This window comes from Crocuta crocuta, unplaced genomic scaffold (genome assembly GCF_008692635.1).
Source record: "Crocuta crocuta isolate KB4526 unplaced genomic scaffold, BGI_CrCroc_1.0 scaffold97, whole genome shotgun sequence".
In the NCBI taxonomy this organism is placed as follows: domain Eukaryota; kingdom Metazoa; phylum Chordata; class Mammalia; order Carnivora; family Hyaenidae; genus Crocuta; species Crocuta crocuta.
In genome coordinates, this window is record NW_027531999.1 from 9034866 (window position 1) to 9048355 (window position 13490).

Sequence of the window (13490 nt, forward strand, 5' to 3'; positions counted from 1 at the left end):
ACCCTCAGATTGCTCTCTGTATTTAAGAGTCTCTTATGTTTCATCCCTGTCCCTGTTTTTATATTTTTGCTTCCCTTCCCTTATGTTCAATTGTTATGTATCTTAAATTCCTTGTAAGAGTGAAGTCATATGACACTGGTCTTTCTCTAATTTTTCTTAGCATAATATCCTCTAGTTCCATCCACATAGTTGCAAATGGCAAGATTTCATTTCTTTTTGACTGCCATGTAATATTCCATTGCATGTATATGTGTGTGTATACACACACACACACACACACAATCTTCTTTATCCATTCATCTGTCAATGGGCATTTGGGCTCTTTCCATACTTGGCTACTGTTGACAGCACTAGTACAAAATTGGGGTGCATGTGCCCCTTCAAAACAGCAAAACTGTTTCCTCTGGGTAAATACCTCGCAGTGCAACTGCTTGGTCGTAGGGTACTACTATTTTTTAATTTTTTGAGGAACCCCCATACTGTTTTCAAGAGGGATTGCACCAGTTTTCATTCCTACCAGCAGTGCAATAGAGTTCCCCTTTCTCTGTATCCTTGCCAACATCTGTTGTTGCCTGAGTTGTTAATTTTAGCCATTCTGACTGGTGTGAGGTGGTTATCTCACTGTGGTTTAGATTTGTATTTCCCTAATGATGAGTGATGTTAAGCATTTTTTCATGTGTCATCTGGATGCTTCTTTTGAAAAGTATTCATGTCTTTTGCCCATTTCTTCACTGGATTATTTGGGTTTTATTTTTTTAGTGTTGAGTTTGATAAGTTCTTTACAGATTTTGGATACTAACCCTTTATCTGATATGTCATTTCCAAACATCTCCCATTTCACTGGTTGCCTTTTAGTTTTGCTGATTGTTTCCTTTGCTGTACAGAAGCGTTTCATTTTGATGTGGTCCCAACAGTTCATTTTTGCTTTTGTTTCCCTTGCCTCTGGAGATGTGTTAAGTAAGAAGTTGCTGCAGCCGAGGTCAAAGGGGTTGTTGCCTGTCTTCTCCTCTAGGATTTTCATGGCTTCCTGTCTTACATTTAGGTCTTCCATCCATCTTGAGTTTATTTTTGTGTACGGTGTAAGGAAGTGGTCCAGATTCATTTTTCTGCATGTCACTGTCCAGTTTTCTCAACACCACTTGCTGAAGAGACAGTCTTTATTCCATGGATATTCTTTCCTGGTTTGTCAAAGATTAGTTGGCCATACGTTTGTGGAGAATCCATTTCTGAGTTCTCTATTCTGTTCTGATGTTCTGAGTGTCTGGTTTTGTGCCGGTACCGTGTTGCCTTGATTGTTACAGCTTTGTAATACATCTTTAAGTCCGGGATTGTGATGCCTCCAGCTTAGGTTTCCTTTTTCTTTTCTTTTTTCCTTAAATAGTTTATTGTCAAGTTGGTTTCCATATAACACTCAGTTACTTTTCATTTTCAAAACTGCTTTGGCTATTTAGGGAAGATGTTCTCTTATTAGCAATCAAACACATACAAATTAAAACAAATACCATTTCACCCCAAATAGATTGCCTCTCCAAAAAAACCTATCTTTACTGCTAACTGCTAGTTGTTCACTAAAATCTTCCTCTACCTGGGGCACCTGGGTGGCTCAGTTGGTTAAGCATCAGACTTTGGCTCAGGTCATGATCTCATGGTTTGTGAATTCAAGCCTAGTGTCACGCTCCGCTATGATGGTGTGGAGCCTGCTTGGGATTGACTGTCTTTCCCTCTCTCTGCCCCTCCTCCACTCATACCATCTCATTCAAAATAAATTAATTTTTAAAAATTCCTTTTCTTCCCCAAATTTTTAAATTCAAGTTAGCTAACATATAGTATAGTATTGGTACTGGTTTCTGTAGATTTAGTGATTTGTCACTTATATACAATACCCAGAGATCATAACAAGTGCTCTCCCTAATGCCCATCCCCCACCTAGCCCATCCCCCACCCATCTCCCCTCCAGCAAACTTTAGTTTGTTCTCTATAATTAAGAGTCTCTTGGAGTGCCTGGCTGGCTCAGTTGGTTGAGAGTCCAACTCTAGGTTTCAGCTCAGGTCATGAGCTCATGGTTCATGGGTTTGAGCCCCATATAGCACTCTGTGGTGATAGCTCAAAACCTGCTTGGGATTCTCTCTCTTCCTCTCTGTCCCCCTTCCCCACTGTGGCACACACTCTCTTGCTCTCTCAAATAAGCACCCAAAAAAAAAATCTCTTATGGTTTGCCTCCCTCTCTATCTTTTTTAAGATTTTTTTAATATAATTTATTGTCAAATTGGTTTCCAAAAATTTTTTTTGAGAGTGAGAGTGCGTGTGTTGGGGGAGGGGCAGAGAGAGAGGAAGACACAGAATGTGAAGCAGGCTCCAGGCTCTGAGCTGTCAGCACAGAGTCCGATGTGGGGCTTAAACTCACAAACCACAAGATCATGACCTGGGCCAAAGTTGGCCACTTAACCAACTGAACCACCCAGGCACCCCTTAGCTTATTTCTCCTTCCCTTCTCCTATGTTCATCTCTTTTGTTTCTTAAATTCCACATATGAATAAAATCATATGGTATTTGTCTTTCTCTGACTTATTTCCTTCGGCATAACACACTCTAGTTCTATCCACATTGTTGCAAATGGCAAGACTTCATTCTTTTCAATGGCTGAGTAATATTCCATTACGTATATATCACATCTTCTTTAATTACTCATCAGTTGATGGACGTTTGGGCTCTCTCCATCGTTTGGCTATTGTTGATAATACTGTTATAAACACTAGGGTGCAGGGGCACCTGGGTGGCAAATTTGGTTAAGTATCCAACTCTTGGTTTCAGCTCAGGCTATGATCTCATGGTTCGTGGGTTCCAGCCCTGCTTCAGGCTCTGTGCTGACAGTGCAGAGCCTGCTTGGTATTCTCTCTCCCCCCCTCACAATCTGCCCCTACCCTACTGGAGCTCTATCTCTCAAAATAAAGAAACTTAAATTTTGTTTTTTTGTTTTTTTTTTTTTGTTTTGTTTTGTTTTAATATTTTTATTTATTTCTAGGAGAGAGAGACATTTATTTATTTCTAGGAGAGAGAGACAGCGTGAGCAGGAGAGGGTCAGAGAGAGAGGGAGATACAGACTCTGAAACAGGTTCCAGGCTCTGTGCTGGCAGTCAGCACAGGGCTCGAACCCACGAACCGCGAGATCATGACCTAAGCGAAAGTCGGACGCTTAACCGACTAAGCCACCCAGGCGCCCCAAGAAACTTAAATTTTAAAATAGACTTACTAAAAAAATTTTGGGATGCATGTGCCCCTTTTGTATCCTTTGGCTACATATCTAGTAGTGCAATTGCTGGGGTCACAGGGTAGTTCTATTTAAAATCTTCCTCTCCTGTCATGGTCACAGAGTCATAGCAGAAATCCAGGCTGTCCAGGTAGACTGCCAAGTTCCCTTGTAGCAGATGCGGCCATGTGACCAAATTCTCACTAGTTAAATGAATGAAAATTGAGTGTGTTACTTCTAGTCTAGGTTTTAAAATACTGGGGCAGGTGCTCCTCAAGACTCATTTTCCTTCCCACAAGCTAGAACATGGATATCCTTAGGACCCAGCTTCACCCAGGCAGACAAGTTCAGTTCCCTATGGCAGAGTGACAAGGTGGGAAATATTCAAATAATTTAATGAAGCAAAGCAATCCTGATGGCCTGGATTACACACCTTCAGAATGTGGTACGAGAGAAAAAGGAAAAAAAGGAAACAGGGAACAAAGGGAAGGAAGGAAAAAAGAAAAATCTCTATATTTTTATATTATTGCCTTCCAGGGTTCTCTTTAGTATAATAGTTTGGCATTTAGCTTAAATAATCCATTGGGTCCACAGCATTTCGGGATGCAGGGCTCTGATCCACTGCTGTGACAGGCATAAATAACCAGGATTTTGAGAGAAGTCTGACATTACCCAGTAAAGTTGAACATGTTCATTCCCTATGACCCAGAAAGTACACTTAGAGGGGCGCCTGGGTGGCTCAGTCGGTTAAGCATCCAACTTCGGCTCAGGTCTGATCTCACTGTTTGTGGGTTCGAGCCCCGCGTCGGGCTCTGTGTCTCCCCTTCTCTCTACCCCTTGCCTGCTCATGCTCTGTCTCTCTCTGTTTCTCAATAATAAATAAATGTTTAAAAAAAAAAAAGAAAGTACACTTAGAGAAACGTACACCAGGAGACATCTATAGGATGTTATTATTATTCATAATAGCAAAAAACTACAAATAACCCAAATGTCATACTGAATGAAGAGACTACTATTTTCGCACAGTGGAATAAATATACCAATGAAAATAAATTAACTACAGCTGCACACATTCATGAAGATTAATCTTAATATCATAATCCTGAGTGAAAAATGGAAGTCATAAAAAAACACCTTTAAAATTTTTTATTAGGAAAAATTTTAAACATTCTCAAAAGTAAAGAGAATAATAATAGTGAACCCCACACAATGGCCAATCTTATTTTATCTGTATTTCTCCTTACTTTCACCTTCCCCCATATTACTCTGAAGTAAATCCTACACACCATAATTTCATCCATAAATATTTCAGCATGTATATTCAAAAGATAAAGATTTTTTATACATGCCAAACTACTGTTATTTTAATTATTTAAGTAACATCAATTTCTCAGTATCATGAAAAAATCTGGTACGTGTTCAAACTGCTCTATATTTTTTTTACATAATCTCTGTGCCCATTGTGGGGGCTCAAACTCACAACTCCAAGATCAAGAGTTGTATGATCTACTGACTAAGACAGACAGGTGCCACGAAACAGCTCTGTATCTTCACGTATGAACACAACATACATCAGAACTATAAAGGAGAGGCTCCCGGGTGGCTCAGTCGGTTAAGCGTGGTACTCTTGATTTCCGCTCAGGTCATGATCTTGAGGTTCATGGGTTTGAGTCCCACATTGGGCTCTGCACTAAAAGTGGGAAGACTGCTTGGTATTCTCTCTCCTTCTCTCTCTACCCTACCTCCCCCCCTACACACACACCATACATAACTATAAAGGAAACTATAAAATGGTCATAAAACTGTAAGAAAATAAGGGAATGACTAACACTAAATTCAGAATTGTTGTGGGGTGGTGCGGTCTATGGGATGAAGAAAGATTTGTCAGGAAAAGGGCTACATGGGGTTTCTAAGATACCAGTAATATTATAACTCTTATCCCCCATGGCTAACGGCTCAGGTATTCATTTTAATTTTTTATTTGTAAATAATCACTGTCTACACCCATTTGTATGTACATTTCACCAAAACATTGAGAAGCTGCTGCCCGCCCCCCACACACACACAAATAATGTTAGCTGAACTCAAAGCAAAGAAAAACCAAAATGCATCACTAAGTTGTAAGCAAACCAGAAGTCTGAAATTGTGCTGTGGACAAATGTGATCAGCGGATGTTCAGTCTCAAGATCAAGTTTTGCTTGTATTTACTTTGTCCCATCCAAGTCCTGAAAGAGGGTGGAGCTCAAAGTGAGATTCCCGCATTAAACCAGTAGACTAACCAGGAGACTTAGCAAGGAACTGCCAAAAACACAGGAAGTACAACATATAGCAAGAACGAAAAATAACCGGAAAGTCCTTCCACCACGCATTACAGCCAGCTATGACCACGTGACGCTCAGCAGCCACAACAGTGACCCGCACACCACAAGCACTCAGTAACTGGTAGCCGCTGTGTGATTATTTTTAATTCTTATTATTTCACCATCCTCTTTTGGACTTTTTAAAAATTATTATAAAATATCTCTCCAGGGTCACCTGGGTGGCTCCGTCAGTTGAGTGTCTGACCTCAATTCAAGTCATGATCTCTGAGTTTGTGAGTTTAAGCCCCATATCAGGTTCACTATCAATGCAGAGCCCGCTTTGGATCCTCTGTCCCCCTCTCTCTAACCCTCCCCCACTTGCACTGTCTCTCAAAAATAAACATTTAACAAAAAATTAAAAATACATACAAATAAAATATTCCTCCATACCAAAATGTTCTTCAAAAACTACGGGTGGGGCACCTGGGTAGCTCAGGCGGTTAAGTATCTGACTCTTGATTTTGGCTCAGGTCATGATCTCACAGTCTGTGGGACTGAGCCCTCACTTGGGATTCTCTCTCTCTCCCTCTCTCTGCTCCTCCTTCTCTCAAAATAAATAAATAAACTTAAAAAAAAAAACCTCTGTTAATGACTGCATAACATTCCATGTACATAAGCTAGTTAGCTATCCCTAGTGGAATTTAGTTAACCATTCCCCACTGTTGGACATTTAGTTTGGTTTTAACTTTATGACTTTCTAAAGATGTTACAGACTATTTGAATTCAATTTAGTTTTGTGGTAATACAAAATTATTGGACACCCTACATAATTTTCTATGATGACCATGTCAACTTATGTATACTGTAAAGGAATGACAATCCAATGATCACTCTACCCATTCAATAAATATTTAATAAAGCACTATAGGAAAAGGTATGAAAGATACATAAATAATAAATTTTATGGTCATAGTACTTTCTGCTACATGTCAATTATACTTCAATAAAACTGGAAAAAATCAAAGTACTGTCTCATGAAGAAGCAAATACAATTATAAATTAATTCTTCATTTCCATATTGATCTTAAAAATTTATTTTTCTCAAGACCATGAAGTTAAGTCAGTGACCTGATCTGATGTCATAAGAATCCTTTTTACCCCAAGTAAATAAAATACACTGATTGAACCACAGCTTTCACTTTCCGTAAAATGTCACTGAACAAAGGTAAAGAAAATTTAAAACAAGGCTGTTACTTGTACTGTTAAGTGTTAAATGACAATATAAAATCCACTTAGAAGGTGCTGAGGATCTCTCTGGTTTGCCTACCACACTTCCCTTTTTATATCCACCATTCCAAAAGTACCCGGGACTTTACCAGGATGATTCAAGATTCACCCACTTTAAGATATTCAGGTAGCAGCCTGGTGATTACGCATTTGAATTTCGAAAAGCTCATCCACGTCAGAATTTGTTGTAACAAAGCAGCAGTTGAAATATAAAGAAAACCAAAATTAAACGGACAAGGACTAATTTTTATTGACTATTATGTGTCAGGCCTGTGACAAAGCTTTCCACAAATCATCTCACTGAAACCTTAGAAAAACAAGAAGGTAAGTACTATTATTATCCCCATTTTACAGATGAAGAAATGGACTCTCAGAGATCACACATGTGATCAGTGGCAGGGCTGGATAGCTAACACCAAAATCTCTGCTCTTAAACACTATGTTCTCTCTCCTCCCATCCTGAAATCTCAACAGGAGTGCATATATATGTTATCAACAAAGTAGAAAGTAACTCCAGACCAACAAACGAAAATACTTTCAAATGATTAAAAATGTTCTCAAATAGCGACCCCTACCTAATCCCACCTTCCACCTCAAAAAATTGAAACAAAAATAGAGTGAGGAGACATACAGCTTACTCTCTTTTCTTTACTTAATATGTTAATTGTCTGAATTGAAGTGAAAATGGGCAGCATGAATGAAATAAGAAAAGGGTCTGGTCAAGCTACAGAGCAGACTCTCGATCCAGAATCAGAGCTGTAAATGTGTGCCCCCCATACTGGTCAACATTTCACAAGGGTAAACAAACCGATCTAGACTGCCAGAGCTGAGGGCTACCATACTGTAGTACATGCCAACTTGCATTTGTACTACACAGGGACGTGTTTCGCTCAAAACTTTCTCCCAAACTGTTCCTTAATAGATTTTGAAGTTCATGAAACTAATCAGGGTTTCTGGGCGACATAAGAGGGCTTACTACAGTAGCTGCCATTAGTTTGACCAAAATTTCAAGCAAGTTACATTTGTACATATTCACCATATTTCCATATGAAGCCGCTGCCTGCACATTGTGGTTTCTTGAAATGATCTTGGTGAAAAAAAAAAAAAATCAGCTACAGTTAATCAATTTAATTAACTCCTCCTGTTAACAGACTTTGCTGTTCTCTTCTAGGTGCAATGAGGATTCCTTCACTGAATGTAAAGTCTAAACAGTGAAGTGTTCTATCTCCTGCTCTACTCTGTGAGGAATCTAGAAGTAAATCATTGCTCCTGAAAACAAATGACCTGGTTCTAGCCCCAGGTATGTTAATTGTGTAACTCTATCATTATGCTTCCTTGCATCGTGTAAATGAATGGGTTGGACAGGAAATGTTTCATGTCCCTCCCAGCTATAAAGTTTTAATTCATAATTTAGGTTGTTGCTGTTTTCTATTACAGGTTACATGAAAGACCATCAGATGCAGATACAGGTTCCGTATTAGTGATAGCAGCACTTTTTCCTGTTGAAACCCACTGCGTGACATGGGGTCATATAAAATTGAATTGGTATTTCCTCGTGTTCCATCTGCTACCAAAATGTACTATCTGCAGTTCAGGCAGCAGTGGTCGAAGAAGAATGGATTTTCTTGGCACTTTCTGCACATATGGCATGGAGATGAGTAGGAGATTATCCCTGAAAAAATACTGCAAATAATAGCTGTCGATCCTTAGCAACTAACAACGTGCATTATTAAAAACAAACACAACCTCTCATTCATGAGTTCCACCTCACAAAATGTGTCCTTTGATTCTTTTGGTTCCCATATGGGAACTAGTATTTTTTTATATGAGCCACCATACTTTTGCTGCAGAATTCAAAAATTGCATAGAACACTAAAATCCAGATAATCTCCAAACCTGTTAGCCAGTTGTTAACGATCTTTTCTACTGCTAAGTTTTTTGCCAGAGATGCTAACAAGTAACACAGTCAACTGATTTGAGTTTCATACACTTCTCCTGACAAGTTGCGTTTTAAGAGCCCCCACAAACAAGAGATTAATTTCTCTGGATTCTAAATCTTTGAGAAGTTGACTAACATGCATGAAATAGTCTCTCTTCTCCCAGCTAACACACTCCTTTTAAATTTAAGGATTGGAGGGGAGGGGTCCTTTTGTCCCTGATTTAAACCAATCTATTCTTTGATAACATGTGTAATTCACAATTCCACCTCCTTTTACAATTGTGTGCTATGCTTTTCTGAACATGGTTTTATTATTTTTCTGTATTCCTTACTGCATCACATTTTAATTTTCTGAGAACTCCAATAATACATGCTTGTGAACTCATTATTTTAAAAAAAAAAAAAAAAAAGGAAAGCAAAGATGATCTCCCCCCCCCCAAAATCAGGTAGTAAATGAAATACAAAATGCATGAAAATTTTTCTAAGTGATCAATATGAACTGACACGACATCTTAGAAATGAGGAAGTCCAATCTACTCATCTTACAGGTAAGACAACCAAAAGCCAGAGAGAAGCTAAGTGACTTACTCACCATGACATATCTAACTGGATGCATTTATGGTTTTACACATAAAATTACACACTGTCACCTATGATGGTTCTTTTCACAGTTGAGAACAGCTCTGGGAAGTCTGTTCCTAAAACACGTGCAGGCAGCCACAGTGGCAAAATCCCACATCTGGAGTCACTCCTTGAAATCAAATCATTATCTTAGACATTCTGAAATACGTGCAACTGGTATTAGGGAAACAGGAGAGAGGAAGAAAGAACAATACTCCAGACTATTGAGTTTTAAGTCAGGAGGTTAAAAAAAAAAAATCACACATAATCAAAAATGACTCCTGAAATCACCCTTACCCAGAGAGTCCAATATATGTGGCTTTATTTACTGGGAACAGACCTAGGACTTCTCTTATGAGTCCAGCACAGCCGGTTTTCTGTTAGCAATCAAACAGGCCACATTTCTTTTGTTTATCATCAGATGAAATAGTTGGCTGGAATTAAAAGAGGTGGTTGTTCCAAAACCACGTATCTTCAAACAGCAGACTAGCACTCTGCCAGGGGAAGATGCTCCCCCTTAAAGAGGGACTCAGGAAATAAAACAGAAAATCAGACTCCTGCATTTCACATCCCTAGTAAGGAACCTATTCTCACTGCATGGGACAGTTTGGCCTCATGCACTATTTCACTGTCATTTTTCTCCTGCTAGTTTCTTGATTATGCCCGGAAGTACAGGTGAATTGGTGCCATTAAAGGTATGCAGGATCCAACCCCACTGTGTTACCCCATTACCCTATGTATATCCTACAATTGCATATGGAATGCAATGGAATGATGTGGGTTAGACACAGGATGTGTGAAAGTAAAGTCTGGACTCAGGTCCTGATAAGAAGGGCAGGCCAGGTATAGGAAAGGATCACAAAGCAGCCTGAAGACTGTAGGTCTATGTCAATGAGGAAGGTTGAAGGGAATAGGGATCACTTTCTATGGGACTGAATTTGTTCCAAAAAAAAATCTTCACCATGTTCATAAATTTTCCTTGCATTGGATTTGACAGACACATTTTAAACATTGCAACACATCCCATTATGTTGACTTTTAATCCACGTAGAGGGTCTGTATCTCAGGCATATCAGTAATCAGGTAACAATAGACTTCACACTCTGAAAGAAATTAACGAAGAGACGATTTTTCATATGAGGACTTGATCACGGACAAATGAGCTTAGAGCAGAAATAACTAAGCCAATACTTGAAAGTGCATTCCGCCAGCCGGTGCTGCAGGCGGCAAGCAAGCCAGGCTACTATCCCTCCAAGATCTACCACAAAGAGCCATGTGGAAACCCTTGCACAAGGAATGGTGATGAGGAACAAGAGTTCTACCTGAACATGAGAGGATTTCGGCTGTGCTGGACTAACATGAAGAAAGGTTCTGCTTATGGAAAAGTTAACCTGTCACTAAGGAAAGAATTACTCCTCCGCCAATATAACTTCCATGTCAATGTAACCAGTTGCTGTAAGTAGAAATTATCTTAATTACAAGCAGTTAAAAAATGGGTTTCCTGAGCAGTGTTTAGCTTACATCCATTAGGGGTTAGCCTAAAGGAAAGCATGAGTCCCTGGGCTTGCACACCGTGTTTGTTAGGGGCCAAGAGGAGTTGGCCCTGATTCACCCTCAGGGGATGGAGGGTCCGTCGACCAGGTGCTCTCACAGGACTCCAGGCATTTTCACAACTGAACCACACAAAAGAACGCCCAGGCTGCACCTGCCTTTCCCAAGGCAAGGAAGGAATGCCTCTCTCTGATACAGAAGACTGTGTCAGAAAAAAACACAGGTGTCTACAGAGCAATTGTTATGAACTTTGCAATGAATATTCCAAAGCACAGCATCAATCTCACCACTCCATCCATTGTCTCAACAGGGAAAAACCACCCGGGAGACACCAGAGAAGAGGAAAAACACAACAAGACAAAAAGACCAAACACAACAGAGATATATGTTCATTAAACCCTTCAACAGCCACACAAAATACTTGTACTAGAGAGAAAATGCATTTTTTAAAACCCAAGGCACGTTAAGTACAAATGCTTAATCAACCCTAATTAGGTTCCTTCATTAGTTGACAATGTAAAAGGACTGAAACTACTACTTAAATATTCAAACCTTCATTTTACATGCAAGTACCTTCCAGCAAATGATAAAACAATATTCCCGGGTGAGTGTGGAAGATGGCACTGAATTCTGGCCCATGTATATAAAGGAGGAGTCGGATTCCACTAGTCCCCGCTTGGTTTCACAGACAGGCTTTCAGGGAGCTGTTTTCTAAAAGGCGGACTCGCCCTAATACGTTAATAGAGAACAGTGTAAAGGTCTAAAATCGTCTGCACTCAGGGAATCTGTGGACCACTTGACGTCCAGGCTTCAGAAAAATGATTCCTTAAAAATAGCATTGTGACAAAGATATCAGTTAAAAAGAATAACAAGGAGGAGGAAGAGGGTAACTGGGCAGGAGCCACGGCCGCCGCCCGGGTAAGTTGCCCGGCTGAAGGCGGTGGTTAAGTTAAAGCCAGTTCTCTGTCTCCCGGAGGTGCGCTCCAGCAGTCGGAGAAAGCCGCCCGGTGTCCCGCTCCCCGTGGGCTTTCGGGACTGGGACCGACACGGGGACGGGCTTGTACGAAGCCCAGGGTGGCGCAGCCAGAAGCTCCGGCTGCCCCTCACCTCCCTCCTCCAACGCAGACACCAAGTTGGAAACGCAACTCCTCGAGCACAATGACAAGCAGGCACACAAAAGGAGCAAGGCAGCCGCTCCCATCCTTACCTTTGACTTGACTTTCATACTCGGCTATGATCTCTTTGTCCTTTTTGAATCTGCTCGGAGTGGACATTATCCAGCTGTTCTGGGTTGGCTTTCAATGGGCAAGTTCTGTTCGGTTGTCACAAACCAGTCTCCTTGGAGAGGCAGAGAGTTGTACTCCCACACACCGGCAACCCGGAGGCGGCACCCACAGGACGTAAAGGAGGAGGAAGGGGGGGAGGCGGAAAAGAGGAGCGAGCCGAGGACTAGATTAACCCGGGCGCTGGCACCATACTCTCCGCTCCGAGCGGCCGTCGGTGATCCGCAGAGGAGCCGGGCTCGGGGCCGGAGGGGCCCGGCGCGCAGGCAAACTCCCGCNGAGGGGCTTTTTCCAGAATCCATCGTAGAAATAGAGTTGGAGCCCTCCGCGACAGGAAGGGATGTGACTCCAAGATGTTGGACCCCAGGAGAGAACTGGAGGCTCAGGGAATTGTGAACGACTTGGCTGCTGAAAATCAACGGAGGGTGAAGCTCTTCAGTGGAGACGGAGAAAAAGACTCCTCTTGAACACAGTATTCTCCCCACCCTGGAAGTAGCTCCAGGAGCTAGGGTGGTGGAAAAGGCGTGGTCACCGGCTTTCTGACGGACACGTTTACCACTTGGGACCTTTTCTTTCTCCTTTCTAATCACCTCATACATAGTGTGGGCCTGGTTTATCAAAGCGATGTGTTCAGAGGCGTGTCCAGTATACAAATGTTTTTCCCTGCAACATCTCAACAGAGTAGGGAGTTCTTAGACTTTGATCATTCATTCATGTACCCACTGATATACTTTCACGTTCATACTGTGGGCCAAACACCAAGCTAAGAGCTAGGGACTCCGAGATCAGGTCCCTGCTCTAAAGGATCTCAAAGTATATTGTATGAATAAGTAAATAAATACATAATACTGTAAGAGGGAGAAATACTCGTGGCTTTGGGAGCCCTGAAAAGGAAAAATGGGCTTTGAAAAGAAGTGATATTTAAACTGGATTTGAAAGATAAATACTAAGCAGTTTGCCCCCTCAGAGAGGGGAGGGGTTGCATTCCAGGGAGAAAAGGAACATCATACTCTGGGGCAACTGGAAAATATAGTCACAAGATATCTTCCACTAAAAGCCCAGATCTCTGATAGGTGAAAAACATTTTGAAAGTTTATATGTATTTCAACGGATTGTCTGTGCACGTTGTTTTTAATTTTGCAGCTTTTAAAATTTAATTTTTAAACAAATCTTTTAACTTTATAACAACAGAATAGAATATAAGGGGAAAAAAATTTTAATCTTTAAAAAAATTTTTAAGAGGCACCTAGCTGGTGCAGTCA

At 40.8% G+C, this 13490-nt stretch overlaps 1 protein-coding gene across 1 annotated transcript in view; it reads right to left on the bottom strand.

The window, feature by feature from the left end:
* The window catches only part of SRGAP1 (SLIT-ROBO Rho GTPase activating protein 1), a 281502-nt gene extending 269086 nt beyond the window's left edge, over window positions 1-12416 (bottom strand). The window contains exon 1 of the mRNA XM_077775205.1: window positions 12153-12416. Coding sequence (XP_077631331.1) covers window positions 12153-12219 — 67 coding nt within the window. The 5' untranslated portion in view covers window positions 12220-12416. The remainder of the gene's footprint in view (window positions 1-12152) is intronic.
* Window positions 12417-13490: the final 1074 nt, after the last annotated feature.